Below are 19401 nucleotides of genomic sequence, written 5' to 3' on the forward strand. Positions count from 1 at the left end.
GAGGCTCTGGGACTGAAGTCAAAGGAAGTAATCTCCAACAACAAAGACAACAAAAATCAAGATGATCGTGGGGAGTGGAGAACTGAAGAGAAGAGGCGAGGCGATGTATCATGAAGTGGTGAGGCCATCAGCCACTTCCTCCACAAAAATCTCTGAGGCAGCAGAGCTCGGTGGTATATGCTACCTTGGTTCTCTCCTCTTGTTCCCTCACTTGGACTCATAAACCTCTTTAAGGCATCATCCACCTCCTCCAGAACTAACTGGGACTTCAGGAGATGAGTGGGGTGTAAGTTCAGAGATCCTGGCTTCAAGCACATACCCCTATTAACAGAAAACAGGTGGGGGAAGAAAAACAAAGAAATAAAGGAAGAATATTATTTATAAACACATAAGTTTGGGGGAAGGTAGGGAAAGGGAAAGAGGAATGACAACTCTTTGGTCTGGAAGAAATTATTGCTGGTATCAAGGACTGACTAACAAAGTGAGACAGTTAAGTTGTGCACCAGTTCACAGATCAATGAGCACTCCTTTTTCTATTTTACATCCCAGAGCTAAGGCAGGACCAAGTCTAGCATCCCAATGATGGTTCAATTTCACTAACACAACTAGGCCAAACAGTAACAATCTTATCTGCAACCAACTACTCAAATTAAATCTGTATTTAGAGAAAGAGAAATCCTAAAACAATGTCTTAGAAACAAAAATCACAAAACATCACACTTAAATGTTGGTTCATTCACTTAAACATTTACCTCAGCCGCTTCTAAATAAACACCAGTGAAATAAAACATAACTCCCACTTCCACACAGTTGACAGCCTAGCATAAAAGAAAGATGTATTAAACAGAAAAACAAAAACACTTCTGGATGGAAGTTATGGAATTTTAAAAGTGAGAGAAATTATCCTGAACCAAGTTTTACATAACACTGGGTTATAGACACCCCCTCCCCCCCGCAAGAAGAATGAGAATAAATGGTGTTAGGGGTATGAAAAACACTAATGATAATAGCAGTTAACACCAAGGAAAGGCTTTACATAAGTTAAATAATTTAGTCATCACAACAACCCTATGAAAGACCTACAATTGCCCCCATTTTATCAAGAAGGAAACTTGAAAGAGGTTAAGAAACTTGCCTAAAGGTCAAAACTGCTAAGTAGCAGAGCTGGGATTTGAATCCAGGCACCATGGCTCTTAACCCAGTTTTGCTGCATATAATAATAACGTCATTATTGATAAAAACAACGTCAGACCCAGCATCTAGGTATATTCATTCATTCTCTTTGAACACTCTCACATCTCTGTATTTTGCAAACGAAAAACAAAACAAACAACCAAAAATCTAAGACGCAGAGAAACATTCCCAAGATTACGCAAGTAACAAGGCGTCGGACTCCGGAATGGAGCCCAGGAGAGCTCTGTTTACTGCACCCCACAACTCAGATTGGACTGTCCCTTTACCCTCAAGCAAGTTAAGCTCCGGAGGGCCCCAGCTCCACCTCTCTGCAGCCTCGCGCCCCGGAGACACCCTAGCTCTGACGGCGAGCCGTCGCCCACCACCCGAGCCTCCTGGCTCTGCGGGCCACCCCGGCCCAGCCAGGCAGGGCTCTCACCCGGCGGGAGTCGGGGGACCCTGGCAATCTTGCTTGTGATCTCTGCAGTGAGCACCGCGAAGTCCTGCTCGTAGCCTTCGAAGTCGGACGACATGGCGACTCTGGAGACAGACCCGGGCCGGAGCCTAGGTCCGGGCACGCAGTGGTCACGCGGAATAGGGGAACACCGCGTAGGAACCCTGGGAGCCGCCGTCGCGAGCAGAGCGGAGAACCGGGGACAGCTCCCAGCCCGGCCGCTTCCTTGTTGTCCGCCGCAATCTCTGTCCCCCGGAAATCGGGTTGCGTATGCTTTTTACTTTCCTCTCAGGCTTCAAAATCAACAAATTCTCCAAGGAAAAGCACTTTAGTGCTCCTAAAAGCCCCTCAAAATATTCGTTTCCTAAGGGGCCACTGAAAGATTTTTTTTAACCCCTCCACGTTCTAGAAAGCGGGTCCAGCTCTCCAAGCTACAGGTCACAGGAGCTGGCTTCCGGGGGGAAGTTTGATGCGGCGAACTTTCCGGAAGTGGCCGTCACGGAGACTGCGCGCCGGGCGTGAGCGGGAGAACGGCGGCCAGATCGCTGGCGGCGAGACCCGCGCGTGGTGTCGCTCCCGCACCCCAGCCTCTAGCAACCAGGATTTGCTTTCACCTTGTTCTGGACTGAGGGACCCATGATTGAGTTACCCGAGAAGGAGAAAACCCGTTCCGGGTGAGCCCAGGCCGCCCCGGAAATGCGATGGCGGAGGAGCGGGCACCCAGGACCAGACAGAGGTGGGAGACGAGGCTGGAGATGTAACCATGATTTTGGCGGTCACCACCCCACCCGAGGGAGGCCAGAATCGCCAGTGCTTTGGGACCACCCACGTTTCCCAGGATGTTCCTCTCCTGAGTGAGGATTTCTAAAAGCTCTACTCCATGACGCGGGCGGGAAACGGAGGCAGGGGCAGCGGCATCCGTTGCGTGGAAGTCTTGGTTACCCTGTGTCTCGGATCGTCTTCCCTCGGCCCGCTGCAGTTTCATCGGGCATACCCGTCTGCGAGTCTTCCCGGCGCGCTCTGCGGCGGGGAACTTCCTCCCCTTTTCTTCTGAAATATTCTGATTCACGTTCTTTTTTCATATCTGGCTGCAGACGTGATTTCACACACACCTCCGTCTCTCCTCTGCTTACATTTGTCTTTGCTTTCCCTCTCTCGCTTCCTTTCCTTTGGCCCAAGTAGATCCTTACGTTGGTGTTTTGGGGGCAACCGCAGACAAATAATGTAGACCATGTCGGGCTCATACCTGACTTAATTCGAGACTGGGTACGAGGTAGATTAGAACTCCGTAAAGGGCGTTGGATGACTTGGTTCAGCTGTTATTTGTCCTTGATCTAATCACGTAGCCTCTCCAAGCCACTTTCTTTTCTATGAACAAGATAGCTGGATTAGATCGACTCTAAAGTCCTGCTTCCCGGCTCTAAAATTCTTTGTCTCCTCAAACCATTTGCTAAATGTTGAAGAGTCACAGCCCCCAGACAATCATGTGTCCAGTTTACATGCTATTTAGACTGGAACCCAATTTGGGGTAAGATAAAAATAGGTGGGTTTTTTTTGGGGGGGGGGTTGGCATTTGACAAGCTATCACCCCATGGTAGGGCATTTGTGAGATGCTTTTGTTTAGGTGGTTATTTGAGTTAAGTATAGTGTGTAATAAAAATTTTACTGAACTATCTCATTTTGTTTTTTTTTAGATTGGGCTTCAAACTGGATTCTCCTGGTTCAGATAATGAGCTCTGAGTGTGTAACAGTGACAATGGCATAATCTGCATTAACATCGCACAACTTGAAGACATGACAATTAAGGAACACACATTGACTTGTGGCACATGGATATATGTGCACAAAAAAAGGAAATCTATAATGCTTTAAAGATAGGAAGACATTCTTCCTCACCAAAATGGGTACATTCTGCTCAGTTATCAAGTTTGAAAATCTCCAAGAATTAAAGAGACTGTGTCACTGGGGTCCCATTATAGCCCTTGGTGTTATAGCAATATGTTCTACAATGGCTATGATTGACTCTGTGTTGTGGTATTGGCCCTTACATACAACTGGAGGAAGTGTGAATTTCATCATGTTGATAAATTGGACTGTCATGATTCTTTATAATTACTTCAATGCCATGTTTGTTGGTCCTGGCTTTGTCCCTCTGGGGTGGAAACCGGTAAGAAAAAGATCGCCTTTAGATGATGAACTCTAATGATAATCTAATGGTAATTTAGTTTTTGCGTTACCTTCTAACCAATAATATCAAACACTGACTGCTTTTTACCTTGGTAGAGACTAAGTATATTGTAATTACTGGTCATTTAAAGCTCAAATTATTTATTTCATGCCTGTTTAAAAATATTGATTTAAATGAGTATTTCCCAAAGCAATTTCATTCAGTACTTGGCTGGCATTAAAAAAAAAAGTTGGAGGGTTGATGGTGAGCATCGTCGTAAGTTTAGGAAACACTGCATATCACACACCTTATAGTTTCACAATGCAGTTTGGTTCTAGAATCTTTTTACATATAATACATTAACATCTTTAGAATTGAGAAAATCTTTAGAAACTGTTTGTTTAAATCGGAAAATTTTAAATCAATGCAGTGAAAATCGGGAAGTACAGTATGAACCAGTTTATGTCTCAAAATGTGTTAAAAAGTTTATGCTTAGGAGTTTCTTCATTCCTTGTTGAGGCACATCACCTGGTAGCTTGTTAGAAATGGAGAATCTTGAGCTCCACTCCAGACCTACTGAGTCAAAATCTGCATATAATGAAATCCCCAGATAATTCTTAAGTATGTTAAAAGTGACAAAATACTAGTGTAATATTTGAAGTAAATAAAGAAGTGGGTAAGACACAATTCATATTCTGAAAAATCTTGTAACTGAGGAGAGAAACCAAGGCACTTTCTCAGATAACTATAGAGTAGAATGTGATGAGTGCTGGCGAAGTTAGAAGGAACTGATCATTTTCATCTGGGGAACTATGGAGGAGTGGGAATTTCCAAAGGAGATGGGAAGATGGCATTTCAGGTTGAGAGAATTGTGGGAGTATGTATTCAGAAACAATGGACAGATTATGTAGTGCAAATAAGGCTGAAACAAAGGCAGATAATGGCCTCAAATACATGAGCAGTTGTTAGGCTGTAGAGAGTTACCAGAGGTTTTCAAGCAGAGCTCTGACATAGTCAGTCCTATTGTAGGAATATTATTGAGTATCAACTCTGATGTTTGAATCCTTACTCTAAATATCTGCCAAGTTGTCAGCTACCTTTTTTTCTGAACTTCTCCCATCCTACTAAGATTTTGGATAAGTGCAGCCAGCTATCCTCAATGACAATGGATTAGGGTTGCATATAGGGAATAGAAATTAAAAATGAAGTCTGGTTATCTAGGAAAGTGATGCTGCTGTTACCAGAAATTTTTTACTTAAAAATATTTTAGCTCAAATAAAAGGGCTGGAAGTATAAGTTAAGATTTCACCCTTCCCCCATCCCCCCATAAGAGAAAATTAAACCATGGGAAAGCATTTATTCATGAGTCTGGTTATTATTTAGAATCAGTTATCTGATGTATTTTTTTTTTCATATTTTGCTGCTAAGGAAAATTCTCAGGATAGCAGGTACCTCCAGTACTGTCAAGTCTGCCAAGCATACAAGGCACCGCGGTCACATCACTGCCGAAAGTGTAACAGGTACTGTCTGTCTTTGCCATTCACTGGGGACTGATCAGCTTGACGACTGATCTTTTGTTCTTTCTGCCACATCAATCCTAGTTCTATTCTCTGCAAGGTGGCTATTATATAAAAAAAATATATAGTCAAAATACTTATGCCCATAATCTCCATATTATCTTAAATTATCAATTCTGATAATAAATTCATCTCTTTTGTTATATGTGAAAAGATTTTTCTAGAAAAATGGAGCTTGACTTTGCTTCTTGCCCTGCCAAGAGCACAATAGAAAGTTAAACCTTCCAGTTGTTTCCATAGATCACAATGAGCTGTGCTGGTTGACTGTCCTCTCAACTAGCTTTTGAACTGTTCTGAGTCTGATGATGGAAGAGAGCTGCTGTTTCCAGTAGTTGACGAACATTTACACTTTATACAAATCTAATAAATGTATCCAGGTTCCTATTATCACAGTGTTTAATATAAAAACTTAATGGGAAGAAAACTGAAACACTATAAAAATGTGAGATAAGCTAGAGCCTTTAAAAATGAACAGCCGTATCCACTTATTAATAAGAGCTTTCTGATGAGGATATTGAGGTTGAGGGGAACCATGGAGGCAAATACAGTTGGCTTGAGACCAGATTTTCTTCCAGCAACAACGGGAAGGAAGCCAGTAAGACTTCACTTATCACACCACATCTTATATTCAGTAGTTGCTTGCTTAGCTCAGAGATTCCTCTTCTCAAGGATGAGGGCAGGCAGGAAGGAAGTTACAAGTGTCTCCTGGGTGCCATCAACCCCAGTGGAAATTTATATGTGATTTTGTTGAGTCTCTGTTGTACCCCATTTCAGTCACTGCATTTCAGAGCCAGAGGAAAACTAGGAACCATGCTCCTTTCTTCATAATGAACCTCTCAGAGGGCCTCCCAACTTCTTTAAACAAACTCACAGGGAGCAGACATCTTTTCCTCAGGGCTGTTACAAAGCCTGCCCTTTCTTATGCTGTTCAGAATTTAAAAGAAGTAACTGTTCAGAGTTGTTTAAAAGCTCATAAAGATATTTCTTTCTGTTTCATGAATTGTAATTCTGCTCTTTGAGTCATGAACATGCTGGCTTTCTATTTGCTTGGTCTTTTTCTTAATCCTCACCCAAGTATATGTTTTTATTGATTTTAGAGAGAGAGGGAGGGGGAGAGAGAGAGAAACATGGTTGCCTCCCATACGTGCCTCTACCAGGTTCAAACCCACAACCTTTTTGGTGTACAAGACGATGCTCCAACCAACTGAGCCATCCAGCCAGGGCTGCTTGCTCTTTTGAAGACCAAAGTTATTTAAAGTAGACAGGATTGCCTGCCTCATATTTTATGTAAATGTTTCTTGTTAGGTGTGTGCTGAAGATGGACCATCACTGTCCTTGGATCAACAACTGTTGTGGTTACCAAAATCATGCTTCCTTCACACTGTTTCTCTTGTTAGCACCATTGGGTTGTATTCATGCTGCCTTCATTTTTGTTATGACGATGTATACACAGCTTTATAACCGGGTAAGTGAAAATGTAGGTCATTTGAGCCAGATTAAATGGTAGTTATCGAGGTTATTTAGGAAGTCTTTTTTGGAAATATACTTTCTATGATTTAGGTGGGGAAACAGAACTTTTCTTTACCCCTAAATGGATTCCCTTTTTAAAAGCATTAAAACTTAATTTTTAAGACAAAGAAAGATTATTTTGCTCTGGCAACTCACCTTCCTAGCTCCAGTTGAATTGCTCACTATTTTAGTACTATATTTATAATTTACTTATTTTTAGTTTAGTTAGTTTAATGTAGTGTTATGTTGTGTTGAGTTGAGTTTTTCCAGAGAGAGGAAGGAGAGAGAAAAACAGAAACATTGATGTGAGAGAGAAACATCAGTTGCCTCCCATACATGCCCCGACTGGGGATCGAACCTGAAACCTGGGTATGTGCCCTCACTGGGAATTGAACCTGTCACATTTTTGGTGGCAGGGCTGTATGTGTAGTTTATTAAATTTTAAACTTGATAGCTATGTTAAGAGTAACGAGAGGGAGAAAAGAAGAGCAAGAAGAAAAAGACAATATGAGAGTTTTTCTTTTCCATCCAGTGCAGATGATAGGTTGTAACTCTTTTGTTCATTTCTAACTCCAGTGCCTGGAAGGTGGCTCATGGAACAGGCACAGTGCTAAAATACCCTGTGGCAGCTTGAGTCAGTTTATGGGCAGGTAGTCAGGAGATAAAATTCAGGGGTCACAAATTCAAGACCCTAAAGAGGCCTGCAAGGTGAATGAGGGCACAACCCTCATGGAACTGGCATTGGAGCACACATGCTTGTCTCAGAAAGGACTTCACGTTCAATTTCAGCCAGCTCTTGGTGTTTGGGAATCCAGCCCAGTGATTTTTTCAAGAAAACAAGTCTGATTTTTAAAATGTGAAATCTCCTGATTTTTAAATGTTGGTACCTAACTAAATATTTTAAAACATTTTGCAGGCCATGTAGTACACATCTGCAGGCCACAATTGGCCTGCATTTTGCTGGTTTTTAACCTCTGGTCGTGGAACACGAGGGAAGAAACAATGGAACCCTAGGCTATATTTGTTGCTGTGAAAGAGTACTGTAGATATAGAGGAGCAAGGAGGAGAGGGAGACACAGTTACAACTTGGACTAGTGTCTAAATTGGTTAATTTAGATTAGTGTTGTAAATGCATATTAGTGTTTGTGGGGAATGCCTGTCACCTTCTGAGGATGCAATAAAAACAACCAAAAAAGTAACATTTGAGAATAAGAATGATATCAAGCCACAGTGCTAATTAGATAACAGCTATGTTTGCTTTGGCCACAACTTCTAGTTATCATTTGTCAATCTTGTAATCAAGTTTTAATTGTTACAGTGGAACCTAACCCCTCATAACACCGTGTTCTGCTAATGTGTTGTTGTTTATAGCTCTCCTTTGGGTGGAACACGGTAAAGGTCGATATGAGTGCAGCCCGGAGAGATCCTCTTCCTATTATTCCGTTTGGATTAGCTGCATTTGCTGCCACCTTGTTTGCCTTGGGATTAGCTTTAGGAACAACCATAGCCGTTGGGATGTTGTTTTTTATCCAGGTAAGCTCCTCGGCCACTTCTGGCTGACAGCTGTCAAGTTATTGAGGCTGCTTGTAATGAGACAGAGATAAAGGTTGCATTTAAGTATGCAGTTTGAAATGGGAATTATTGTTACTTGCTCCATCTAGGTAGCTAATTTAATCTTCTGTACTAGTCAGATACTTTTGGAGTAGCTTTGCCATTTCTAGGTAATTGATTGACTTTTTAAACTGTTAACTTGGAGTTAAATAGCACTTTATAATTGAGAAAGCCCCTCTCGTATTTATAGTCTGTTGATCTTCACATCAACCCGAAAAGAGGTTGAAGATGAGTGTTATTTTCCCTTCTTTATAGATAAATAATTGAGGCACAGAAAGTTTAAGTGATTTACCTAGGATTATTTATTCATATATTTAGTAAACATAATTATTAATGTTATTTTATAATAGCATATATTTAATCACTGTCATAGTAATATAGCTAACATTCATTGAGCAGTTACTACATGCAAGACACTGTTTTAGGCACTTTACACATGTTAGCTCATTTAATCTCAATAACAACCCTATGATGTAGGTGGTATTTAATGCCTACTGTTTGATGAATTACTCTGCTCATTTCTAAGGCTACAATAATGAAAATGAAGAGGGTCCTTAACTCAGAATTAGTAGTAAACAGTTAACTAAAACATGGTCACGTGTTTATTGTAGATTTATGTACAAAGTACGATGAGAACACAGAAAAGGAGGATGTGCCCCCGAAGGGATCACAAAACAGTTTTTAAAACTTATTTAATTCACTTAATTAGTTTATTCATTCATTGAGGCTCACCATGGGCCAGGTATTGTGCAAGGCCCTTGGCATATGATGAGGACTCTTAGTCCAGGGTTGTTTTGACTGCACCAAACTGTCTCTGGAGTCACAGCCAGACTTTAAGGAAACCTTTTTTTTTCTACTAACCTGGGATCAAATTCTTTGATTATTTTTCCCCATGCCTATAGTTAAAAATCATATTAGAAATAAACTAAAATTCTGTGGTGTGAAAACCTACGTAAATGGAATTAGTTGTATGTAGGAAAATCAAATAGAATTTGGACTGAATATATTCAATTTTTAAGTCAAGCAAAATAACTAGGTTGACTGAAATGAGTCACTTGTACTAAATAGACTAAGCATAGATTTAAGGTTAATTAAAATAGTGATAAGAGATTTTAATAGCAAAATACACTTAAGTACTAATTGAATGGATTATACCAATGTTTTATTACTACTCTGAAAACCTTATTAAGAAGATAATCCTTAATACGTGAAATTTTATTAATATATTTAGATTTGCGTATGGATTGATATAATTATTTTATGGAGAGGCAGTGTAGCACAGTGGTTAAGAATCAAGTCAGGTGTACCACACTGTGTTACTTACCCTTTATCATCCTGGTATCTTCATCTATGGATTGAAGCAATAAACGTTATCTCATACGGTTAGTATGAAGGTAATAATGTTAAAATGAACCACAGTTACCTTATACAATTTTTCTATTATTTAATCTTTAGATGAAAATAATTCTCAGAAACCAGACTTCTATTGAATCATGGATTGAAGAAAAGGTAAGTTAATTCTTGTTTTTCTCAATATCAATAAAGTACTGATTAATAAATGCCTAGAAGTGAAAATTTTGCTACCAAATGGCTTCCTTAAGTCATTTGCATGCCACATAAAAGGTAAAGATAGGAGACACTTTGATTCATTCCTGGTTTAGTGTAATTCCCACAGAAGTATGCTGCTCATACACTCTGAGTTGCTGAGGAGGCCTAAGCCACACGTTAAAGCATTTGGCCATTCTCTTAGACTAGAGGAGAACGGAGCCCATTTGGAAAGGGACTTCTACCAAGGTGCCGTCAGGTTTTCCTACGTGTTTCAGACATCACTTAGGACTTGTAACATTCCTCTTGCCGTAGACCTCACAGCCTCCAGTACAGACTTCACACTGTCCATTGAAATTCTAGTACAAATAGAAATCCGACTACCCTGCTCCCTGCTTTAAATGCTCCGAGCCTCACCACGGCTCATCGCTGTAGAAGGAGTTGTCTACCCAGCTGCCTGCAGGGGCCAGGCAGGTCCCCTTGGTGAGGAGCCAACCTGTGTACCAGAGCTGCCTAACAGGTGAAGCTGATTGTAACTCCAGGGAAATGCACTCCCATTATTATGAAGTTGTTTCTCATTATTTTTCAGGAAACGGAAGAGATCTGGATTTCTATGACATCTCTTTTTCCATTTTTAAATGTTAGCAAGCAATGCAAATGAAAAACAAACAAAAAACCTTTGTGGGCCAAATAAAACACACCTATGGGACATATTTAGCCCCCAAGAAGCCAGTTGGTATAATTTACAGCAACAGTTCTCAAACTTTTGGTCTCAGGACCCTTTTATAGTCTGAAAAATTATTAAGGACACTAAAGAGATTTTACTGAATATTATAACTACTGATGTTTGCCATATTTTCTGAGAAGAATTTTTGAAGATTTATTATTTCATTTAAAAATAATAAGAATAAACCCATTATAGCATATTTTTAAAAAGTATTTATATTTTCCAAAATAAAAAAATAGGGAGAAGAGTGGCATTGATTTATATTTTCACAAATCTCTACTATCTGACTTAACAGAAGACAGTTGGATTTTCACATCTCCCGCATTCAGTCTGTTGAGATGTGTTGCTTTGATTGAAGTATATGAAGAAAATCCATCCTCACACAGATGAGTAGGTAGAAGAGGGTGGACCATTTAATAGGCCTTTTAGATAATAGTGAATATATCATACTATGTTAAAACTTGACAAGCAACAGTTCTCAAAAGGTTAGTTGCACCACCCTGGCCAGTTTGGCTCAGCAGTTAGAGCGTCGGCCTGTGGTCCAGAGAGACCCGGGTTCGGTTCCTGCTAAGGGCTCATACCTCGGTTGCAGTTTGTCCCTGGCCCTGGTTGGGTCGTGCAAAAGACAGCCCCTCGACATGTCCCTTTCACATTGATGTTTCTCTCTCTCTTTGTCTCTCTCCCTCCCACTCTATCTGAACAAAAAATAGAAAAATATCCTCGGGTGAGGATAAAAAAAAGGTTAGTTGCACCTGAGATCTGAAACTACCTCAGTAAACTTCTTGCCTTTGACGTCTAAATCCACTAGTCCCTCTTGCTCTTGGATGGATTTGTTGTCCATTCATGATTTTTGGACATCAGACATTGGTCATTGGGAAGAAATCAGGTTACAGGGTTATACAGACTTTCCCAAATGTTGATGCATTCATTCATATCACTACCAATCTTACGGAAACATCTTTAAATATTGGGAAGCTGTCAAGTTCATAGTGGTGAATATAAATTTTCCAAAATTCTAATTTTTACTTGAAAGCTTGAATTTTTTCACTGGCAACAAATGCTCAGTTGTTGCCATACCAGCCCAACTTTGTTCATTTCTGAGAAAATGTCCACCTAATACTGAAATTGGAATGACCTTTGTCTGTTACATTACTCATTCTTTCAAGTAAAAGTATCATTACATGAAAAAAGCTGGCTCTACAGCTTTTGTTAGCTCACAGCTCAAACAGGTGTTTTCCTCGAGCACTTCAGCATGCTTCATCTGGACTTCCCATTTTGTCACGCAGAATATTAAAAGAACATCTACTTGAAGGTTGAGATTTAATAAAAATAATAATTTTATTGCTTTATCTAAGACATTCTCTGTAAAAATGTTTTGGGGAGGCAGTGCAGGGGTTATTTTGTTTTGAACTACGAGTATGTAGTGGTGAAGACTATAACTGCTAATACATTTTAGTGCTACTGTCTCTTTTCTTATGTTTTTATTGATTTTTAGAGAGAAGGAGAGAGAGAGAGAAACATCAGTAGGAGAGAAACATCAATCAGCTCCGTCCTGCATGCCCCCCACTGGGGATTGAGCCTGCAACCTGGGCTTGTGCCCTTACTGGGAATCGAACTGGCAACCTCTTTGTGCGTAGGACAACCTCAACCACTGAGTCACACCAGCCTGGCTGGTGCCACTGTCTTGATTCCTGCTTAAGGTGCCAGCAATTTTACCCACCATTGCAAATGTCAATACAATGAAAAAGGCAAATAACATCCTAGTATTATAATGAAAGTTGTTTGACTTTGTTGAACCCAAGAAAAGGTCTTAGGGACTCAAAAGAGGTGTGCAAAGCTTGCTTTGAGAACCATTGATGTTCAGGTTTAAGTGTAAGATCCTTATCTTATGCATAACCAAATTTTATGTCTTCCCGTATTTGCTTCTTCAACTGCAATTCCCACCCCTCCCAACCCATCTCACACTCCATACCAACTAACACCAAGTAACTCATTGTTTATACATCTTATATTTCTGTATCTTTTCACATCTTCCCTCTGCCTGGAACTTTCCTCCCCTGGTTTCTTTGCCTGATTTCTTCTTCCTCAAGACTTGCTTTAGGCACCATTCCGTCCAAAGGAACCTTCCTTGACTCTCCCTAGGCAAGGTTAAGTACTTCTGTTGCTTTCCCATAGCACCTGTCACACACCTCTGTCCCCTATAACACACAGTATTGATAGAATCCCTCTCCCCAACTTCATTAAGTGCTTCTCTTAGGTAGAGACCAGGCCACGTCATTTCTGTAAGCTACTCTCCTCCTTACCACTTCTTTGTTAACAATCCAAATCTCTTCTGTAAGACTGTTATCCATTTTGAAGCTGTTGCTTATAAAAAGGGAAAAGAAATAACCCTTTTCTATCTGATGGGCATAGATTTATACAATCAGTAAATTCATACATTTTACAGGTTGATAATTCTTTTAATTGAACTAGCATTAATATCACCTTTTAAATATCTACAAGAAGCTTTTCCTTAAAATACTGTCTCTCGATAATAAAATATTTTAAAGTATTATTTCTAGTTAGCATAATATATTAACATTAGATTAACCAATTTTTTTGCTCATGACCAAGGCTCTTTATGAAGTACCATGCTAAACTGAGGAATTATTTTAAAACTGATGCTTTATTGCTAAGTAAAATATTCAAATAAATGATTGTATTAAGTTTATAGGAAATTTGTCAGAATTATCAGACACTGAAACTTATACAACAAATTTCAACTGCGTGTGTTCACTTATTGTAGAAATAAATAATGTCTCTTTATACCACTAGGTGTCAGTGGAACTTAAGAAGATTCTAAGCCAGTGTCTTCTTAAGTTAAAGCTAACAATTTAAATGCCTAGAATATAATTTATACAACTCAAGTATTTATATGTGTAAAATGTACATATAAATGCAAATGAAGGTAAGTATATATACATGTTAATGGTATAAAAAACTGAAGGGAGAGCTGGATATACCTACTAGCTTTAAAAAAAAATAATTTTCATAAAATGATGACTCCCTTGTTAACACCTTTCCTGGCGGTTCCCACAGATGTTACTGCAACCAGGCTACAGTCATTGCATTCTAGTGCCCCCAGAACAGTTCCTCCATCCCGAGTAAACCCTCGCTGCCTCTTAAAGCTGTTCGTCGACATCTCTGCTTTATACCTGAATTCTTTTGTTCTGCTGAACAACAGGAGCATTGAGAATTGTTTATATATGGAATAAAGTTACTAACTTTTAATATGCATTTTTGAATGCTTATTTCTAAGTAAGCCCTATCAGACATCTGAATGTTCTCATGTCAGGTTGGTGTTGTGTGTCAGCTTCTTCCAATATTGTGATAAGTTTATTTAGCTCTTCTGTGTACACTAGCATCACAACAAGGAGGAATTAAGGATACAAATTTGAGGAATAAATGTCCTCAATAGTATATTACTAAAAGCCATGTAAGGCTTCTGTCAATTTACATCTTTGGTACCCACAGGCTAAAGATCGAATTCAGTATTATCAACTAGATGAAGTCTTTGTTTTTCCTTATGACATGGGAAGTCGATGGAAGAACTTTAAACAGGTGTTTACCTGGTCAGGGGTCCCAGAAGGAGACGGCCTGGAGTGGCCAGTAAAAGAAGGCTGTCACCAGTACAGCTTAACAGTGAGTATTTGTTGAAATAGTCTTCTCTTTGCCTCACCTTCTTCCCCTTACTTGCCCTTAAATCAGATGACATTTTATAGTAAAATAAATAAATAATTTTTTTCAGTAGTCATTCCTCGCCACTTCACGCTTTGACTTTCACGGCTTCACTCTGTTGTGGTTTTTTTCAAATATTTTCATTAAAAAGTTGATTGAGACAGTGAAAATGATACAGCATGCGCTCAGTTGTCTGAATCCATTATACACCCTTGTATTACAATTAAAATTAGAATTACTGTACGTATGGACTGTAGGCCTATGTATTCGAGCACCCCAGGAATCCTTCAACGCCAGGTGCTACCGCTAGAGTCTGGAACGGATTAACCGCGACAAACGAGGGACGACTGTATGTGGCAAAATGAATCTAAGTTAATAATCTCAGCACTTGGGTATCATGCCTCTCATTTTATTTACCTCTCTCCATAACTCTCCATACCTGTGAGATAAAGTCCTGATTCCTTAGCTGAGATTTATAAAATCGGCCCTAAAACTACCTTCCAGCTGCTTCCAGACAGGAATCATCTTTTCAGTCAGCTGAGTCTGCTCAGTGAACCGCTCACACTACTGGCACCTGACTTTGCCCACAGCGTTCTCTCGTGGTGTCCTGTCTACTGGAATTTACTAAGACCAGTTGCAGTCCCACCTCCTCCCTAGTCTAACACCTGTTCCAGACTTCTCTGGACTTGGCACGTAGTCATATATGCCTGTGGTTGCACATGAGGTCTCATATGTTCATTTAATTCTTGTACCTTATCTTTAACTTTACTTGACCAGATTCTAGGACAGAGACTATGTACTCTCTTTGTTTCCCCAACTGTATCTATGAATAAGTGGAGAAAAGTGAGTCGTAGTGGTGACTTTGAGTTGAGACTCTGTTGATGAGTTTTGCGGGCTTCCTACCATGTCTAAAGAATCTTGAACCTCCGAGTCATCTCCACCTCCGGTCCTGCGCCATGAGGGGAGAGCATGTCTCCCTGGGCCACAGCAAGTGCTCTGTAAATGCACGCAGATGAAGAAATGACAGAGAAAAGCACTGAGAGAAAGCCCTAGTTCAGCTCCTGTTCTTAGTCATCGGTCCTGCTCTCCAGGCCAAACACCACGTGTGGCCTTTAAATTGTCAGTGGTTTGAAATGCTGGAAAATTGGGAGTTTGTCATGTCACTCTGCTATCTACATTGAGATAAAAGACTTTTTAATTTTTGTCTTCCAGATAGAACAGTTGGAACAAAAAAAAGATAAAAGAGTAAGAAGTGTAAGTAATTCTTTGCAATGATACTAATTGGAGGTGGGGGTCAGGCTCTATAATTTTATATAGTTTTTAAAATTCCCTTTGAGTAGAAGCTAACTGTTGGCTCTTATTAAGTAATATTTCTTAAAATCTTTATTGAGATTTAATGCAACTCACTTTTTCTTTCATTTAAATAGTTTGGCCTAGCCCTGGCCTTTGGCTTAGCAGTTAGAGTGTTGGCCCACAGACCAATGGGTTGCGAGTTCGATTCCAGTCAAGGGCGCATACCTCCGTTGCAGTTCTTCCCGGGCCCTGGTTGGGGTTTGCAGGAGGTGGCCAGTTGATGTGTCTCACATCGATGTTTCTCTCCCACCCTCCCTCCCACTCTATCTGAAGATAAATAGAAAAATATCCTGGGGTGAGGATAAAAAAATAATAATAATAAAAATATAAATAGTTTGGCCTGGAGGTTTAAAGGGGATTTTGTCCATTTATATTGCCAACAGAAAAATGATTTTCCTCAATATAGCTTGTTAGTATGAAACCCATCTTTGCACTTATACTGTGTAATATGATGGCCACTGGCCACATGTGGCTGCTTACGTTTAAGTTAATTAAAATGAAATAAAATTTAAACAGTCAGTTTCTTGGTTGCAGCAGCCACATTAGAAGAATTTAGTAGCTACATGTGGCAGGTGGCTCTCACCCTGGATACCACAAACAGAACATTGCCATCATTGCAGGAAGTTGCACTGGACAGCACTCTCTAGAATTTAATTCTTAGCTCTGTGCTCGCAATCAAGGGGGAGAAGAGCCTGGAGAACGAGAAACGTCAGTTGTCTCCTATAAGGGAGCCGGGTGGGTAGCAAACAGGGAGGGCCAGACTTGTCACCTGATAGTTTGGGCCTCCCTTTAACAATTAAAATTTAAACTTAAAAAAAAACAAACCGCTGATAATGGGTAAACGTTAAATTGTTCTTCTGATGACAGGTTCGGTATAAAGTAATAGAGGATTACAGTGGTGCCTGCTGCCCTTTGAATAAAGGAATCAGAACATTCTTCACGAGCCCCTGCACCGAAGAGCCTCGGATAAGGCTGCAGAAAGGGGAGTTCGTTTTAGCCACAAGGGGTTTACGGTGAGTGGGCAGAGGTGCTGCATTTCCTCTTCAATGACAAAGTTGGCATCTAGCCTAGAAAAATAATTTTAATCTTTTAACTGTTTCAGGTATTGGTTGTATGGAGACAAAATTCTTGATGATTCCTTTATAGAAGGTATGAAAATGGAAGGGGATTTCACAAGAATAACTTCAGTAAACAATTACGTGTCACATGCTTTGGGGAACTAAAGAGAAGAGCACATCATTAATCAACGAAAAGAAACTTCTCCGTAGCACTGGCATGGATCAGGTCTTTAAAAAATGACGGCTACCACTGGGGCTCATGTGAAGGCTCTCGTATAAGTGCTCCACTGTGGTATTGTCCCTAGTCAGCCCTCTGCGGTAGGCATTTATTGGTGAGGGGACCGAAGCAGAGGCCACACTGAAAACAGGTAGAGCCAGGGCTCACCCCGCATGGTCTGGCTCCAGAGCCCGTGTGCCAAGCCCTAGGCCATGTGCTTCCGCTTTGAGTGAACTTTCCTGTTAAGTTATTAGAAAACCTAATAGATTATCTCTTTTTTGTTTTTTTTTTTTTAATAGACTTTATTTTTATAGCAGTTTTAGGTTCACAGCAAAATTAAGTGGAAATTAATTCCCATATATCTCCCCACGTGCGCGCGCACACACACATCCACACGCGCACACACACACACACACACACAGCCTCTCTCACTCTCTACACTACATACCAGAGTGCTGCATTTGTTAACATTAATGAATCTACATTCACACATTAAAATTGTTCCTTTTAAAAGTGAAGATTAACCTGTCAAAAACACTGGGTTAATGGTAACTTAACCCCAAATGACAGTGTAGGCAACCTTGATAAAGAAATTTACATGTTACAAAAAGTCTAAAAAAAGAAATTCAAAAAGGTTACAGGAAGACAATTCCCTGAAATCAGTGGAGTGTGACAGTACCCAACACATGCTCCTGACCACACACGGGTGACGGAATACCCACATTGAGAAGTTCCCCTTCGCCCACTTAAGGGCTTTTCCAACCACATTAGCTCCTTTCTCAAATGATGGAATTGAGAAAATACCTTCTTCTAGCTTGTTAGGAGCAAACAGTTCAATGCCTTATTTTTTCCCACTGAAACTGCTTATAAAAGACGGTAAAGGGGGAAAAAAGTGCTAAAAGCTTATTAATTTGGAGTATAGGATTTAATGGGCCCCTGTAATGTTGCAGTATATCTGTCTATTTCATGTAAATTTTATTTTCTCCCTCAGGTGTTTCAAGAATAAGAGGGTGGTTCCCTAGAAACTGCGTGGAAAAGTGTCCCTGTGATGCTGAGACAGATCAAGCCCCAGAGGGTGAGAAGAAAAATAGATAGCCACTATTAAAATAGTTACTCTTTAAGTCCGCCCCATTACTTGAAAACTCTACATATCACTAAAGAATTATGCAATGAGCCTACTCTGGTTAAGGTGTTCTTTTTCTCAAAGGTGCCCTAGTGCCACGATCTAAATATTTTTATGATCATTTTGAAATGGAGAAGCCATTCTGCATATGCCTTTGAATTCCTGCCCCTCTTTGCCACCTCGTTCTCACCCCAAAAGGAAAAGCACTTCACCCAAGTCAGTCACTTGCATTTTCCTTAGGATCTTTTATGCACTGCACAGTAGGGACCTCACCTGCAGATCCAGTTCCCCCTTTGCCAGGAGCATCTGCATGTGATGCTTTTATCTTGTTTCCCCCTGTTGATGTTTATTATGTAATATTCTAGACACTGTAGAACTTAATTTGTCAGATTCAATATAAGCCCAAATTTTGTTACTTGTCTTTTAATATGCTTATTTTGTCGAATCAAATAAAGATCAATGGATGTTCTCTATAAATCATAGTTTTTACTTAAAGCATCTTTCTTTTTTTTTTCTGACTGAAAACATTTGTCTTTGTTCCTTATGGAAAAACTGTTCTATTACCTTGTCAAAATTGGCATTTTTAGTTGTTAATTGTGAGTTGTAAGACATACGTAGTTGCCTCCATATATAAACCCTGTGAATGGCATACTGAGATCACAGCATTCTAGGAGACTTTCACCCTGGTGATGTCGAAATGCTCGCATACATTGATTCTTCAAAACCTGATGCTTATGCAGGTGGTAAGAATGTTGGTGGACTTATTCTTAAAGTCAGGCATGTCTAAACACAGGAGTGGAGTGGCAGAAATCACCTGTTTCCGTCTGAATTCTTTCCAAGGCAGGGAACTTGAGCTTTTCGCGTCGGGCTTATAACAGTAACAGTAAGGGAAGGGTGTTTGGGAATTCAGCGGTTAATGAAACATAACTCTGCCCCATTCCAGTGAGGGGTGAGGAAGTAGACAAGTGAAATATGTGTCAGATGGAGTCACGTATGTGAAGGTGGCAGGTGGGAGGGGACAAGTCATATGCCTCTGGGAACTTCTGTATTTTAGGCAGACAACCGGAACTGCAGGCTGGAGTGTGCCTGGCATGTTTGAGGAACAGGGAGGCAGCCCGTGCAGGCCAGGTGGGATGAGCCACAGGTGGGAGAGGTCAGGGAGATGGTGGG

At 40.3% G+C, this 19401-nt stretch overlaps 2 protein-coding genes across 17 annotated transcripts in view; one reads left to right on the plus strand and one right to left on the minus strand.

Annotated features, from left to right (window-relative positions):
• VTI1A (vesicle transport through interaction with t-SNAREs 1A) overlaps positions 1–1841 on the minus strand; it is a 331254-nt gene extending 329413 nt beyond the window's left edge. For 12 of the 13 annotated variants that reach the window (XM_036265630.1, XM_036265627.1, XM_036265634.1 and 9 more), the window contains exon 1: positions 1613–1841. In XM_036265630.1, coding sequence (XP_036121523.1) covers positions 1613–1706 — 94 coding nt within the window. In that variant the 5' untranslated portion in view covers positions 1707–1841. Of the gene's footprint in view, positions 1–752; positions 777–1612 lie in introns of those variants that run through there. The other variant, XM_036265626.1, reaches the window with a different exon arrangement.
• A 291-nt stretch (positions 1842–2132) lies between these two features.
• Positions 2133–18699, plus strand: ZDHHC6 (zinc finger DHHC-type palmitoyltransferase 6). 4 transcript variants are annotated; one of them, XM_036265498.1, is made up of 11 exons: positions 2133–2481; positions 3322–3794; positions 5223–5314; positions 6677–6836; positions 8252–8413; positions 9947–10000; positions 14277–14444; positions 15693–15734; positions 16701–16846; positions 16936–16982; positions 18100–18699. In XM_036265498.1, exons 2-11 carry the CDS (start codon positions 3528–3530, stop codon positions 18201–18203), a joined length of 1242 nt encoding a protein of 413 aa, XP_036121391.1. In that variant the 5' UTR covers positions 2133–2481; positions 3322–3527; the 3' UTR covers positions 18204–18699. The 4 variants fall into 4 exon arrangements, with proteins under 4 accessions (XP_036121391.1, XP_036121390.1, XP_036121392.1 ...); XM_036265497.1 differs by having other exon boundaries at positions 2133–2363; XM_036265499.1 differs by having other exon boundaries at positions 2133–2363; positions 3322–3531.
• Positions 18700–19401: the final 702 nt, after the last annotated feature.

This window comes from Molossus molossus, unplaced genomic scaffold (genome assembly GCF_014108415.1).
Source record: "Molossus molossus isolate mMolMol1 unplaced genomic scaffold, mMolMol1.p scaffold_m16_p_17, whole genome shotgun sequence".
NCBI lineage: Eukaryota > Metazoa > Chordata > Mammalia > Chiroptera > Molossidae > Molossus > Molossus molossus.